The sequence below is a fragment of the Neomonachus schauinslandi genome, chromosome 7 (genome assembly GCF_002201575.2).
Source record: "Neomonachus schauinslandi chromosome 7, ASM220157v2, whole genome shotgun sequence".
In the NCBI taxonomy this organism is placed as follows: Eukaryota; Metazoa; Chordata; class Mammalia; order Carnivora; family Phocidae; genus Neomonachus; species Neomonachus schauinslandi.
In genome coordinates, this window is record NC_058409.1 from 36,543,413 (window position 1) to 36,559,215 (window position 15,803).

The following is a 15,803-nucleotide window of genomic DNA, read 5'->3' on the forward strand; positions in this document are numbered from 1 at the left end:
CCGAAGGCAGACGCTTAACGACTGAGCCACCCAGGCGACCCGGCAAACCTTTTCTATCAAGGGCCAGAAAGTCAATATTTATGCTTTGTGGGCCATAGGACTTCTGTGGCGACCTCTCAACTCAGCCCCTTGTAATGCAAATGTAGCCGTAGGTAATGCATAAACAGAAGAGTGGGGCTGTGTCCCATTAGAACTTTACTTATAAAACAGGTGGGAGACAAAATGAGCCTCTGGGTCCTAGTTTTGCCAACTCCAGATCTTTCTTGTCTTGTCTTGACTTCTCATTGACTTGTTCCTGGGTTCTTTGTAATAGAGGAAATAGAGAGCTGTGGCTTCTGAATGGCAGTATGCCAAGCGGGGAATTGATCCAGTGGGCAATGGAAGCCAAGTTTGTTGTTTTAGTATAGGCACACCTCGAAGATACTGTGGGTTATAGACGGTGATAATAAAGTGACTATCGTAACAAAGTGAGTTAAATAAACGTTTTGGTATTCCAGGGCATGTAGAAGTTAGGCTTACCTATACTCTATTAAGTATGCAGTAAATTGCATTATCTAAAAAAATGTATATACCTTAATTAAAAAATACTTAATTGCTGAGAACAAATGCAAATCATCTGAGATTTCCAGCTAGTTGTCCTTTTTCTGGTAGTAGAAGGTCATACCTCAGGGTTGTCCTGACTGGCCACAGTGGTGGTTGGTGAAGGCTGGTGTGGGGGTGGCAATTTCTTCAAATAAGACAAAGTGTGCCATAGCTATGGCCTCTGTCTTTCACAAAGGCTTCTTCTATAGCATGCAGTACTGTTTGATAGCATTTTACCCACAGCAGAACTTCTTTCAAAATTGGAGTCGATCCTCTCAAACCTTGTTCCTGCTTTATCAACTAAGTTCATGTGATATTCTAAATCCTTTGTTGACATTTCAACAATCTCTACAGCATCTTCGCCAGTAGATTCCAGCTCAAGAAACCACTTGCTCTGCTCATCTGTAAGAAGCAAGTCCTCATCCTTTTAAGTTCAGTCCCATCTGTAGGCTCCACTTGCTATTTCCACCACATCTGCAGTGGTTTCCTTCATTAAAATTTGGAGCCTCTCAAACTCATCCACAAGGACTGGAATCAACTGCTTCCAAACTCCTGTGCATGTTGATAGTTTAACTTCTTCCCATGAATCACCGATGTTCTTAATGGCACCTAGAGTAACAAATCCTTTCCAGAAGGCTTTGCATTTACTTTGCCTACACCCATCAGAGGAATCACTAGGGCATCTATAGCCTTATGAAATGTAGTTCTTCAATAATAAGACTTGAAAGTTGAAATGACTTCTTGATCCATGGGCTGCAGAATGGATGTTATGTTAGCAGGCATGAAAACAACATAAATCTCATTGTACATCTCCCTCAGAGCTCTTTGGTGACCAGGTGCATCATCAATGAGCAGTAGGTCTCAACCGTGGGCTTAAAATACTCGGTAAGCCATGTTGTAAACACAGTGCAGTCATCCAGGCTGTGTGGTTCCATTTATAGAGCACAAGCAGAGTAGATTTTGCATATTTCTTAAGGGCCCTAGGATTTTCAGAATAGTAAATGAGCTTTGGCTTCAACTTAGTCACCAGCTGCATTCGCTCCTAACAAGGAAATCAGCCTGTCCTTTGACGCTTTGAAGCCAGGTACTGACTTCCCCTCTATAGCTATGAAACTCCTTGATGGCATCTTTTTCCAATTGAAGGCTGTTTTGTCCACATTGAAAATCGTTGCTTGGTGTAGTCACCTTCATGAATTGTCTCAGCTAGATCTTCTGGAGAACTTGCTGCAGCTTCTCTATCAGCCCTTGCTGCTAATCTTGTGCTTTCAAGTTTTGGAGACGGCTTCTTTCCTTGAACCTTATGAGTGCTCTATAAGTGGAACCTCTCCTCGCTTTAAATTTTCTTCTGTAGCCTCTTCCCCACTCTCAGCCTTCAGAGAATGGAGGAGAGTTAGGGCCTTGCTCTGGATTATGCTTCGGCTTAAGGAGATGCTGGGGCTGGTTTGATCTTCTCTCCAGACCCCTCAAACTTTCCCCTAAGGCTGTTTCAGTGTCTCATCATTCATTTGTTCACTAGGGTAGCACTTTTAATTCCCTTCAAGAACTTTTCCTTTACATTCACAACTTGGCAGTTGGGTGCAAGAGGCCTAGCTTTCAGCCTGCTTTGCTTTTTACATGATTTCCTCACTATGCTTAATCACTTCTAGCTTTCGATTTCAAGTGAGAGATGTGTGACTCTTTCTTTCACATGAACACTTTGAAACCAGGGGAGGGTTATCAACTGGCCTAATTTCAATATTGCTGTGTCCAGGGAATACGGAGGCCAGAGGAGAAGGAGAGAAGGAAGGACAGGTTGGTGGAGCAGGCAGAACACACACAACATAAATTATTTAAGCTCACCATTTTATATGGGCCCTGTTCTGGCACCCCAACACAGTTAAAATGGTAATGTCAAAGATCACTCATCACAGATTGTCATAACGTGTAATAGTAATAATAATAAAGCTTGAAAATGGTAAAGGTGACACAGACATGAAATGAGCAAATGCTGTTGGAAAAATGGTGCCGGTAGACTTGCTCAATGCAGGGCTGCTGCCAACCTTCAATTTGTATATTTAAAAAAAAAAAAGGCAGTATTCAGAAATGTAATAAAATGAGACATGTCTGTACTCCAGCTCTCCTACTTTTTGGAGAAAAAAATGAGCCAAATAGCTCCTTATTTTCAGCCTTCTCTCCCCCTTACTCGTATTCCACTGATCTGATATGGAGCACTTTTCAGGCAAGGCAGAGATGTGTTTTGAGAAGGGAGAAACTAGTTTTGAAAACAAATGGTTAAGCAGGTTTCTATGATGCAGAACCTCTTAGAATTCTACAAGAGTCAAGGAATTGCAAAATTATAAGAAACGGATAGTCATCATTTTCTCTCACTATAATCACTAAAATTTGTTTTTGGCTCAGCCTATGTTCTTCACAAACTTTTCTGGACCTATAGACAGAAGGCAAAGGTAAAAGTTTATAAGTATCAAAACATGTGTGATTTGGAAATGTGGGTCCATTAGTAGGAACCACATTGCCTAGAACTCTACAAATAATTCTTGAAAGACAAAAGTCAGGAGGGATCTAAAAGAAAATCCAGTCTGAACCAGTATTTTCTCCTCCCAGCAGCTAAATTTTGGGAAGCTCCTACTGCCTTGACTTGATGTCATCTAAAGAAAAAGAACATTTACTATGAAGGTATGTTATATTTATGTTCTGTTGCTCAAACAAAAAACAAAACCTTAGGCAAACAAGATGGCCCTATCTCCATCAGAGGAGAGGATAAGGTAAGACACATTGATTAGAAACATCTAGAACACAGAGCAAGAGAAAACTTAAAACTCACCCAATTTGATGCTTTTTTCTTCATGTTCCTATTATGTATGGCTTTCTTGACACTAGCCTCCCAACACAGAGGTTCTCAAATCATGAACTCGTGGAAGCCTGGTGTTGTACATAATGGGACTGCTCATGAGGCCCAGCAAGAGTGAACTCTGTTGGTTGGTTCTTAGATTTCAGGGGTCAACAGACTTCTCTTGTAAAGAGTCACATAGCAGATATTTTAAGCCTGTGGGCTATATCATCTCCATCACATCTGTTCAACTCTGCCATTGTAGCGTGAAAGCAACCATGTACCCATGATCAGGTGTGGCTGTATTTCAGTAAAATTTTTTACTAAAACAGATGGAGACTGGATTTGGCCCACCAGCCATGGTTTGCCAACCCCTGTTCTGTAGGAGAGCTTGAAAAGAGCTGATGATACTGAAATCTACAGAGAAGAGCTAATGATACTTAAGTCTACAGTTTCTTATTTCTGGAAAGATGCTGGAGACCAGTTGATGCATGTATGAAAATACATGGCAGGAACATTACTTTCTCCCCTCCACAGGGAAGGCATTAGTAACTGGTGATGGTGAAGGCTGGCCCAATAGGAAATAATCCATCTTTTTCAACAGTGTTCTAGAAATTCAGTGTTTGCTTGCCATCTTTTATATAGTATGTTACCATTTGGGGTATAGTATATAAATTTAAATTGCTTTGAAGTATGCTATCTAAAGTTAAACTTCTGTAATATTTCATTTCAATATGTGTGCTATGAGACCTATCTGAAAGCATTTGACAAAGAGCACTTCCACGTCTACCACTAGCTGAACGTGCTTTGAGAATTACGCTCTTAAAATGCTGATTATTCCATGTCCTAGCTAGCTTACTGGGTTCTAAAACCAGCTTTGCTCTTAAAGCCTTTCTCTAAAATGAAAGTACTAATTGCTCCTGCCACTGAAGAGACTAAATCCAGTTTTCTCTCATCTGGTTTGGCCAGCAGGCCACAAGTCTGTCCATACCACCCACACTCAGGTTCTAGTTGTCATTGCCCTCTGTAACACGAGAGGTGTGTGCAGCTGGAAGAGGACACGCGAGTTGGCTTAGCCCTGGGCTGAACATGAAGGTGAGAGCCTCGAGGCAGGTGCTGTGAAGTGGGGCCCTGAAGTCTGGAAGGATCTGGGGGACAGGAAGACCCCAAATATATAGGGCAGACTATCTCAACCACCTATGTCCTTTTGAATTCTGGCCCCTGCATTACTCATAGTTGGTCAAAGTCCTTGGGGTCCTCAATCTTCTCTCTGAATTTCTTCTGAAAGATTGGCTTGTCCTGTGGCCACTCATGTGTCAAAGTAGGGTAGGTGGGCTCCTTGCTGCTCCAGGCGATGATTCCTGTTCTAAAGCCCTCAGCTCCTTTGAAGTCATGTCACCAACTAAACTCCCTGCTGACTACCTTGTTATAGTTAGCAACAGTTCTGAGCCCCTCTGCCACATTCCTTGAAGCAATTTTAGCACCTGGATCCCCTGCCATTATTCTTCGTGGATCATTACTCTGGTCTCTCAGTTGGCCTCATCATTTTCAATGTGTTGCTTCCTTGGCCACATGATAAGACTTGCCACGACCCTAATTATACCTGTTGAACAAGTACTGTTCTAATGCTACCTCCTATCTTCTTTTTTTTTTTGCTACCTCCTATCTTCTTTTTTTTTTTTTTTAAGATTTTATTTCTTTATTTGACAGAGAGACACAGTGAGAGAGGGAACACAAGCAGGGGGAGCGGGAGAGGGAGAAGCAGGCTTCCTGCCGAGCAGGGAGCCTGATGTGGGGCTTGATCCCAGGGCTCTGGGATCATGACCCGAGCCGAAGGCAGACACTTAATGACTGAGCCACCCAGGTGCCCCGCTACCTCCTATCTTCTTAGTTCACTCTTTACTATCTTGATTCTATCAATTCTTCAAATCCATTATTCTGTCTACTTTTCTTCGCACATTATTTCCCTCCTTATCTACCTGAGGTTTAGTGGTCCATCATTACAGTCACACCTTAAGTATCTCTCTCCTTCCATTGTACTCAACTCTCTTAGATGCGTATTATATACTTTTCTTTCTCACTCTTCTTATTTTATGAGAAAATAGAAGCAACAAGAAGAAACCATCTATGGCTACCAACACAATGGATCCATAGCTATTTACTCTTCTCTCCTTCCTTTTGATGGATGAATTGTCCATCTTCCCATGTACGGCCTACAACACCTGCCTCGAGGCAATGGACTCTGTTCCATCTTGCTTCCCCCAAGGAGTCAACTGCTTGAATTCTTTCTCTCCTGGCTTATTCCCCTCAGCATAAAACATGCTGTGATAACTTCCTTATGCCTGTATCCCATTCCTGCTTCCACCCCATTTCGCTGTTGCCCTTTAGACTAAAATTTCTTGGAAGAGCTACCTGTACTCATTACACTCACATCTCCTATTTACAGTCTCTCTCAAAACCCACTCCAATCAGACCTTCATTAATGCCATTCACCTACACCTATCTCCTCATTACTAAATCCAATGGCCAATTTTCAATCCTTTCCTACTTGATTCAGCAACAGCATTTGGTAGTTGGTGATTTCTCCTCCTTGAAATAGTCTCTTTACTTGGCTCCTAGAACATCCTTCTCACTTTTCCTCTTCCCAACCTGTAAACACTGAGTTCCCAGGGCATGGTCCTGACCGCTTCTTTTCTCTAAGCTAAGGTATACCCAAACTCAAACTGAGCTGTCTACTTGCAATTTCTGGGTGTTTACTTGGCTCTACATGTCCCAAAATAAATTGTGATTCCCTCATCTACATAAAATGGCACCACCATTTTCCCAATTGCTCAGGATAAAAACCTTGGAATGATCCCTGGTGCTTCTTTTCCTCTTACATCACATATCCAATTTGTTAAGTCCTGTTGATTTTACCATGAAAATATATTAAGAATCTGGTCACCCCCATTGCTCACACCCTCATCTAAGCTACTATCAGCGTTTGCCAGAATGTTGCAATAACTTGTTAACTGTCCTATCTCCTTCCATCTCCCCCTATAGTCTCTCCTCCCCAGCACAATCAGAATGTTAGTGATGAAAATGTTCTGAAATTGGAGTGGTTGAGGGTTCCACAACTTTGGTAGACTTTGAAAGGATGAATATTACAGTATCTGAATTCTGTCTCAAGAAAAAATATGTAAGTTAAATCCCTCTATCTAAAATTTTCACACCTCTTTTAATCTAAACCAAAATATCTTTAAAAAAGACCAGTTTATCCCTGCCTCTTTATCTTTGCTTCTATTGTGCTCGTACCTGAAATGAGCTTCTTCAAATCCTTTCTACCTCAAAGTCTAGTCTTCCATCTTCTAAAAAAGGCCATTGTATTCTAAACACTGCCTTCTCCTTTGTTCCCTTTGTCCATCAATCTACCAACCATTTAGCCAATGCTTACGCTAACAACCTGTACAGTCTTAACTCTTCTTCCCTCCACATTGAATTGGCCAGTGCACCTCATAGACTCTCCTCCTATCTCTCCATCTGCATGCCACCATTCCAGCGCCAATTGCCATCATCTCCTCCTGTCATTTCCAGTGTAAAACCTTTTAATGGTTTTCCATTGTACTCACGCTGAAGACAAAATAACGAAATCTTCTTTACCAGGGCCTACATTTCCAGACTCTTCTTTCTGCCCATGTTCTATATTTAATACACAAATAACTCCTTTCTGAACACAGCATCTATGAACACACTATCCTTCTGGCTAGTTCAATCAAGGGTCAGCCTTTGGGTCTCTTCTCACCAGGCTGACCCTCCTTGTCTGTGCTCCCAAGCACCCAGTACCATCTCTAGCCTCACTGCCTACTCAATCCCCTATTCATCATCAGGCTTCTCTACCAGTCATCAGCTCTAGGAGAGCAGGACCCTGTCTGTCTTGTGTACCTTTCTTTTTTTTTTTAAGATTTTATTTATTTATTTGAGAGAGAGAGAATGAGAGAGAGCACATGAGAGGGGGGAGGGTCAGAGGGAGAAGCCCGATGCGGGACTCGATCCCGGGACTCCAGGATCATGACCTGAGCTGAAGGCAGTCGCTTAACCAACTGAGCCACCCAGGCGCCCTGTCTTGTGTACCTTTCTATCTACAGTATCCATCCCACATTAAATGCTCAGTAGATACAGCTTAAATGGAATTCAAGCTCCTCCTTATGTACCCTTGTCTAATATCCTATGGCCCTTATAAACTATACCATTTTATTGAATATATATGATATGATGATGTACGGTCTCTTACTCTTGTGCACTGTAAGCCTTTGCAGCAGAAGCTGATGTGGAGGCCCGCAAAGGAAGTGCCTTATGTACCTATGGGTGGGTGGGGGGTCCATACCTGGTAAGTCTCAATAGGGCGGTTTTCCATGTTGAGATCCCAAACTTTAACAGTCAGATAGTCTCTGGTCATGATATACCTCCCACTGTGGCTGAACTTCACATCCGAAATCGAAGAGATAATTTCAGAGAAAAATGACCTGTTGCTTGGATCTTCAGGCTCTTCAAAAACTGCAGAACAGAAGCAAAAATGAGAGAAAATAAGTACATCCTTATCAACTAACTCTACCACATTTGGGCCAGCTAGAAAGCCAACAGTCTAACTTGGAGTAGAATCTGCAGGATGTAAGTACGTTACCGATCAAGAACCTGGAAGCAGAAAAAGCAGTCACTGGTTTCTGTATTTTCTTTCTCATGGAAGGACTTGCATGGGACCTGTACCATCCAGAGATCTGGCACAGAGCCTTGCCAAGCTCCGAGTTGATGTATCTAACTATTTCACAATTCCCCTGGTCTCTGTGTGTCACTGCTCCTATCAACACCAGGAGCATCTGAGATGCTTAAAAAATGTGTTTATAGATTTCTTGAGATATAAAATTACATACCATAAAATCTGTTCATTTGAAGTTTACAGTTCATTGGTTTTTTTCAGTATAATCACATAATTGTATAAGCATTGCCACAGTCTAAATTTCAAACTATTTCATCAACTGGCCCCCTGCCCCCAAATTCTATACCCATTTGTAGTTACTCCTCATTCCCTACTCCTGCAGCCCTAGGAAATGACTAATCTGTTTTTTTGTTCTATGAAATTGCCTAATCTGGATATTTCCCCTAAATGGAATTATATGAGATAGAGTTTTTCTGTGACTGGCTGCTTTCCCTCAGTACTATCTCCATGGTTCATCCATCCTGTAGTATATATCAGCACTTCATTCCTTTTTATGGTTGAATAATAACCCATTGTATGGATATACCACATTTGGTGTATCTCTTAAACACTTGATAAACGCCTGCATTTCTACTTTGTGGCTACTACGAATAATGCTGCTATGAATATTCATGGTCAAGCTTGATTTTCATCTCTCTAGGTCACAGTTTTTAATAGTGGCACTTGGCTGAGCCTCAGTCATGTCCTTTGTATATATTGTCCATTTGTTCTGATATCCAGGCACTTATTACTTCTCAGTAGCTTCATCTGATTTCCACTTAAAGGAATGAATGCAAACCTCCTCAGCTGGACAGCAAATCCCATCAGAAGCTGGTGTACTATATCTACCTTGATTTTGAACTTCTCTGGTTCAAATTGAATGTATAGAATATAGCTTTGGTATATCTTGACCTTTCCCATTTCTATGCCTGATTGTTCTGCCTTCATTGACTCAAATTCTGAGGGACTCTTAGCCTTAAATGATCATTTTGTGGAAGCCCCCTACACTTGGTCTGGCCCACTTGTTTAATAGGACCTCAGGTACTCTCACATTATGATTTAACAATCCTCGCATTTGTTTTTATCTCAACAGCATTGTCAGCTCCTTTCTGGTTTTCCTTTGTACTGAAAGTCTTGCATACAAATGTTCAATAAACATGTGTTGCTTGATTAGAACCAAAGCTAGATCAGTGAATGAATTCTTTGCCATCTGGGGGCTCAGCATGTCTGATGGGGAGTTATATGCATTTGTCCATACTTACTTTTAACCTATAACAATGGTAATTGTGATACAAACACTTGTTAAGTGGAACCATACTCAATTTTAGGCTAAACAAAACACCAGTCTGCAAGTTAACACATCCTCCAGAGCTTTCTCTTTCCTGCCTGCTCAACACACTCAGAGTCAGTATCTAATTCTATGTAGAAAACCTAAGGCTATAACGAGTTGTCTTTCAAACCTTGCTGAATTAAACTCTGAGCCAAACCAAAATTCTAATTGTTACTTCACCATTTAAGAGAACCACAAAAAACCCTCATCAATCAGAATTGAACTTGAGAATTAAACCCACTGAAACAGAAAAACCTCTTGGACTTTAATTAAGCATTCAGGAAGTCCCCTGGACTCTGACTGATGTCCTCATAATTGAGAACTAGATTTTCACATTAGTTTCTCTTCTCTTCCAAGGACTCTCATTAGGGCTGGGGACTTACAAACTCCAGGCAAGCCCCATGCAAACAACTCAACAGACAAGTGGGAGCCCTGAGGCATGGTCATCTCCCCCTGATGCACCTGCAGTAAATGGGAAGGGATCAGTTAAAAATCCCAACCGGTCCCTGGAATTGAGCTGGATAGCTCTACCAGAGCACTCTGAACACCCATGAAATTAGCCTGAGATGTAAGCAGACAGACCTGGATCTCCACAAACAGAATACCCCAGGCAGTTGGTTTGAAGGTACGAAGCAGGAAGCCGTAATTCTGCGGGCAGATATCAGAGGATAAACAGCAGCGGGAGGGAGCCTGGCCGTGGGGATCCTACACCACCAGTGAGCGACAACCTTCCGCATTGGGGATGGGGCACAGACTCACAGACCGGTAGCGATGGGGAAAGGACTTTAGGGCAGCCCCCGGATGGAAACCCAGAGTGGCGGGGCAGCATGTGCGAACTGGGGGTGGCTGGCGGTTTTAGAAGCACAAAGGGCAGAGACGAGCCCCTACCTAGAGGTGAGGACTGGGAGCGCTGCGGAGGGGCGCACAACCCAGGATGCTGCAGTTTATAGCAGCACGGACAGAAACAGAGATAGTGTGGCCTGGAGAGCTCACTGAAGAACAGACTGATCTCTCTGCTCTGAGGCAGAGGGTTGGAAACGGTCTCTCTCTTGGGCTCTGACTCTAGGAAGAGATGCGGAAAGCCACCAGAAAATAAAAGCCCCCCCCCCAAAGACTGATTCCCACTGAGCCCATCCCCCACCATAGGGGGCAGAGCAACTCCGCCCAAACAGGGTTGCCTGAGTAACAGTGAGGCAGGCCCCTGCCCCAGAAGACAGCCTGGGAGAACAAGAGGCCAGCAACCCTAAGGTCCCTAGAAAACAGGGTGCATCTTGCTTGGGTTGTGGTCAATAATTTGGACTCTATACATTCCCTCAACCACCCCTCAACAGAATGACTAGGAGGAGGAACCCCCAGAATAGGAAAGACTCAGAGACTATGACTTATGCCACAGATTTACAAATGGATTCAGATATAACCAGGATGTCAGAGATGGAATTCAGGCTAGCAATTGTGAAGACAATAGCTAGAATGGAGAAATCAATTAATGGCAACATAGAGTCTCTAAGGGCAGAAGTGAAAGCTGAATTGGCAGAACTTAAAAATGTTATCAATGAGATCCAATCTAATCTAGATAATCTAACAGCTAGGGTTAGTGAGGCAGAAGAATGAATTAGTGACCTAGAAGACCAATTAATAGATAAAAAGGGAAGAGAGGAGGCCAGGAAACAACAACTCAGAATCCAAGAAAATAGAATCAGAGAAATAAGTGACACCTGAAATGTTCCAATGTCAGAATTATTGGAATCCCAAGGGGGTGGGGAGAGAGAGAGGGCTAGAAGATGTATTTGAGCAAATCATAGCTGAGAACTTCCCTAATCTGGGGAATGAAACAAACATTCAAGTCCTAGAGGCAGAGAGGACCCCTCCTAAGATCAAGGAAAACAGGCCAACACCCCGACATGTAATAGTAAAACTCACAAATCTTAGAACCAAGGAAACCATCTTAAGGGCAGTTAGGGGGAAGAGATTCCTTACGTACAGAGGGAGGAACATCAGAATAATGTCAGACCTATCCACAGAGACCTGGCAAGCCAGAAAGGCCTGGCAAGACATATTCAGGGTACTAAACGAGAAGAACATGCAGCCAAGAATACTTTATCCAGCAAGGCTGTCATTTAGAATGGATGGAGAGATGCAGAGCTTCCAAGACTGGCAGAAACTGAAAGAATATGTGACCATGGCTGGCCCTGAAAGAAATATTAAGGGGGGGTTCTATAAAAGGAGAAAGACCCCAAGAGTGATCTACAACAGAAATTTACAGGGACAATCAATAAAAACAAGGTCTTCACAGGCAACATGATGACAATTAATTCCTAACTTTCAATAATCACTCTCAACGTGAACGGCCTAAATGCTCCCATAAAACGGCACAGGGTTGCAGATTGGATAAAAAGACAGGACCCATCCATATGCTATAAGAGACTCATTTGAACCTAAAGATACATCCAGACTGAAAGTGAAGGGATGGAGATCCATCTTCCATGCCAATGGACCTCAAAAGAAAGCTGGGGTAGCAATTCTTATATCAGACAAATTAGATTTTAAACTAAAGACTGTAGTTAGAGACACAGAAGGACACTATATCATTCTTAAAGGATTCTATCCAACAAGAAGATCTAACAATTGTAAATATCTTTGCCCCCAACATGGGAGCAGCCATCTATATAGGCCAACTGTTAACCAAAATAATCATATTGAAAACAATACGTTAATTGTAGGAGACCTCAATACTCCACTCTCAGCAATAGACAGATCATCTAAGCAGAAAATGAACAAAGACACAAGAGCTTTGAATGACACACTGGACCAGATGGACCTCATAGATATTTACAGAACATTCCACCCTAAAACAACAGAATACTCATTCTTCTTGAGCGCACATGGAACTTTCTCCAGAATAGACCACATGCTGGGTCACAAATCAGGTCTCAACCAATACCAAAAGATTGAGATTATTCCCTGCATATTCTCAGACCATAATGCTTTAGAACTGGAACTCAATCACAAGAAAAAATTTGGCAGAAATTCAAACACTTGGAAGCTAAAGACCACTCTGCTCAAGATTGTTTGGGTCAACCAGGAAATCAAAGAAGAACTTTAACAGTTCATGGAAACCAATGAGAACAAAAACACATCGGTCCAAAACCTATGGGATACTGCAAAGGCGGTCCTAAGGGGGAAACACATAGCCATCCAAGCCTCACTCAAAAAAAAAAAAGAAAAATCCCGAATTCACCAACTAACTCTACACCTTAAAGAACTAGAGAAAAAGCAACAAACGATGCCTAAGCCACACATTAGAAGAGAAATAATTACGATTAGAGATCAATGAATTAGAAACCAGAAACACAGTAGATCAGATCAACGAAGTTCTTTGAAAGAATTAATAAGATCGATAAACCACTGGCCAGACTTATCCAAAAGAAAAGAGAAAGGACCCAAATTAATAAAATTATGAATGAAAGGGGAGAGATCACGACTAACACCAAGGAAATAGAAACAATTATTAGAATTTATTATCAACAACTATATGCCAATAACCTGAGCAACCTGGATGAAATGATGCCTTCCTGGAAACCTATAAACTCCCAGGACTGAAACAGGAAGAGATTGAGAACCTGAATAGGCCAATAACCAGTAACGAGATTGAAGCAGTGATCAAAAACCGCCCAAAAAACAAGAGTCCAGGGCCTGATGGATTTCCTGGGGAATTCTACCAAACATTCAAAGAGAAATAATACCTATTCTGAAGCTGTTTAAAAAAATAGAAACAGAAGGAAAGCTTCCAGACTCATTCTATGAGACCAGCATTACCTTAATCCCCAAACCAGGCAAAGACCCCATCAAAAAGGAGAATTTCAGACTGATATCCCTGAAGAATATAGATTCCAAAATCCTCAACAAAATCCTAGCCAATAGGATCCAACAATACATTAAAAGGATCATCTACCACGACCAAGTGGGATTTATCCTCGGGACGCAAGGGTGGTTTAACATTTGCAAATCAATCAGTGTGATAGAACACATTAATAGGAGGAAGAAGAAGAACCATATGGTCCTCTCAATTGATGCAGAAAAAGCATTTGACAAAATACAACATCCTTTCCTGATTAAAACTCTTCAGAGTATAGGGATAGAGGGAACGTTCCTCAAGTTCATAAAATCCATCTATGAAAAACCCACAGTGAATATCATCCTCAATGGGGAAAAGCTGAGAGCCTTTCCCTTAAGATCAGGAACACGTCAAGGATGCCCACTCTCTCCACTATTGTTCAACATAGTACTAGAAGTCCCAGCAACAGCAATCAGACAACAAAAAGAAATAAAAGGTATTCAAATTGGCAAAGAAGAAGTCAAACTCTCTCTTTTCGCAGATGACATGATACTCTATGTGGAAAACCCAAAAGACTCCACCCCCAAATTACTAGAACTCATTCAGCAATTCAGTAATGTGGCAGGATACAAAATCAATGCACAGAAATCAGTTGCTTTCTTATACACTAACAACGCAACTGTAGAAAGAGAAATTAGAGAAATGATTCCATTAACAATAGCACCAAAAACCATAAGATACCTCGGAATAAGCCTAACCAAAGAGGTAAAGAATCTATACTCTAGGAACTACAAAACACTCATGAAAGAAATTGAAGAAGACACAACAAGATGGAAAAATATTCCATGCTCATGGATCGGAAGAATAAACATTGTTGAAATGTCTATGCTACCCCGAGCAATCTATACCTTCAACGCCATCCCGATCAAAATTCCAATGACATTTTTACAAGTGTTGGAACAAACAATGCTAAAATTTGTATGGAATCAGAAAAGACCCTGAATCGCCAAGGAGATGTTGAAAAAGGAAAACAAAGCTGGGGGCATCATGTTGCCTGATTTCAAGCTGTATTACAAAGCAGTGATCAGCAAGACAGCATGGTACTGGCACAAAAACAGACATACAGACCAATGGAACAGAATAGAGAGCCCAGATATGGACCCTCAACTCTATGGTCAAATAATCTTCGACAAAACAGGAAAAAACATGCAATGGAAAAAAGACAGTCTCTTCAATAAATGGTGCTGGGAAAATTGGACAGCCACATGCAGAAGAATGAAACTCGACCATTCTCTAACACCATACACAAAGATAAACTCAAAATGGATGAAAGACCTCAATGTGAGACAGGAATCCATCAAAATCCTAGAGAACATAGGCAGTAACCTCTTTGACATCGGCCACAGCAACTTCTTTCAAGATACATCTCCAAAGGCTAGTGAAACAAAAGCAAAAATGAACTTTTGGGACTTCATCAAGATAAAATGCTTCTGCACAGCAAAGGAAACAGTCAACAAAACAATGAGGCAACCCACAGAATGGGAGAAGATATTTGCAAATGACACTACAGATGAAGGGCTGGTATCCAAGATCTGTAAAGAACTTCTCAAACTCAACACCCAAAAAACAATTAATCAAGTCAAAAAATGGGCAGAAGACATGAACAGACAGTTCTCCAAAGAAGACATACAAATGGCTAACAGACACATGAAAAAATGTTCATCATCATTAGCCATCAGGGAAATTCAAATCAAAACCACACTGAGATACCACTTTACACCAGTTAGAATCGCAAAAATTGACAAGGCAAGAAACAACAAATGTTGGAGAGGTTGTGGAGAAAGGGGAACCCTCTAACACTGTTGGTGGGAATGCAAGTTGGTATAGCCACTTTGGAAAACAGTGTGGAGGTGCCTCAAAAAATTAAAAATAGAGCTACCCTATGACCCAGCAATTGCACTACTGGGTATTTACCCCAAAGATACAGAGGTAGTGAAAAGAAGGGCCATATGCACCCCAATGTTCATAGCAGCAATGTCCGCAATAGCCAAACTGTGGAAAGAGCCAAGATGCCCTTCAACAGATGAATGGATAAAGAAGATGTGGTCCATATATACAATGGAATATTACTCAGCCATCAGAAAGGATGAATACCCAACTATCGCATCAACATGGATGGGACTGGAGGAGATTATGCTAAGTGAAATAAGTCAAGCAGAGAAAGTCAATTACCATATGGTTTCACTTATTTGTGGAACATAAGGAATAGCATGGAGGACAATAGGAGAAGGAAGGGGAAAATGAAGGGGGGAAATCGGAGGGGGAGACAAACCGTGAGAGACTATTGACTCCAGGAAACAAACTGGGGGTTTTAGAGCGGAGGGGGAGTGGGGGGATGGGTTAGCCCGGTGATGGGTATTAAGGAGGGCACGTACTGCATGGAGCACTAGGTGTTAGATGAAAACAATGAATCATGGAACACTACATCAAAAACTAG

At 41.7% G+C, this 15,803-nt stretch overlaps 1 protein-coding gene across 5 annotated transcripts in view; it reads right to left on the reverse strand.

The window, feature by feature from the left end:
- PPP2R2B (protein phosphatase 2 regulatory subunit Bbeta) overlaps positions 1-15,803 on the reverse strand; it is a 416,527-nt gene that overhangs the window by 5,171 nt on the left and 395,553 nt on the right. For all 5 annotated transcript variants that reach the window (XM_021702176.1, XM_044917125.1, XM_021702179.1 and 2 more), the window contains one exon: positions 7,773-7,942. In XM_021702176.1, the coding sequence (XP_021557851.1) occupies positions 7,773-7,942 (170 nt within the window). The remainder of the gene's footprint in view (positions 1-7,772; positions 7,943-15,803) is intronic.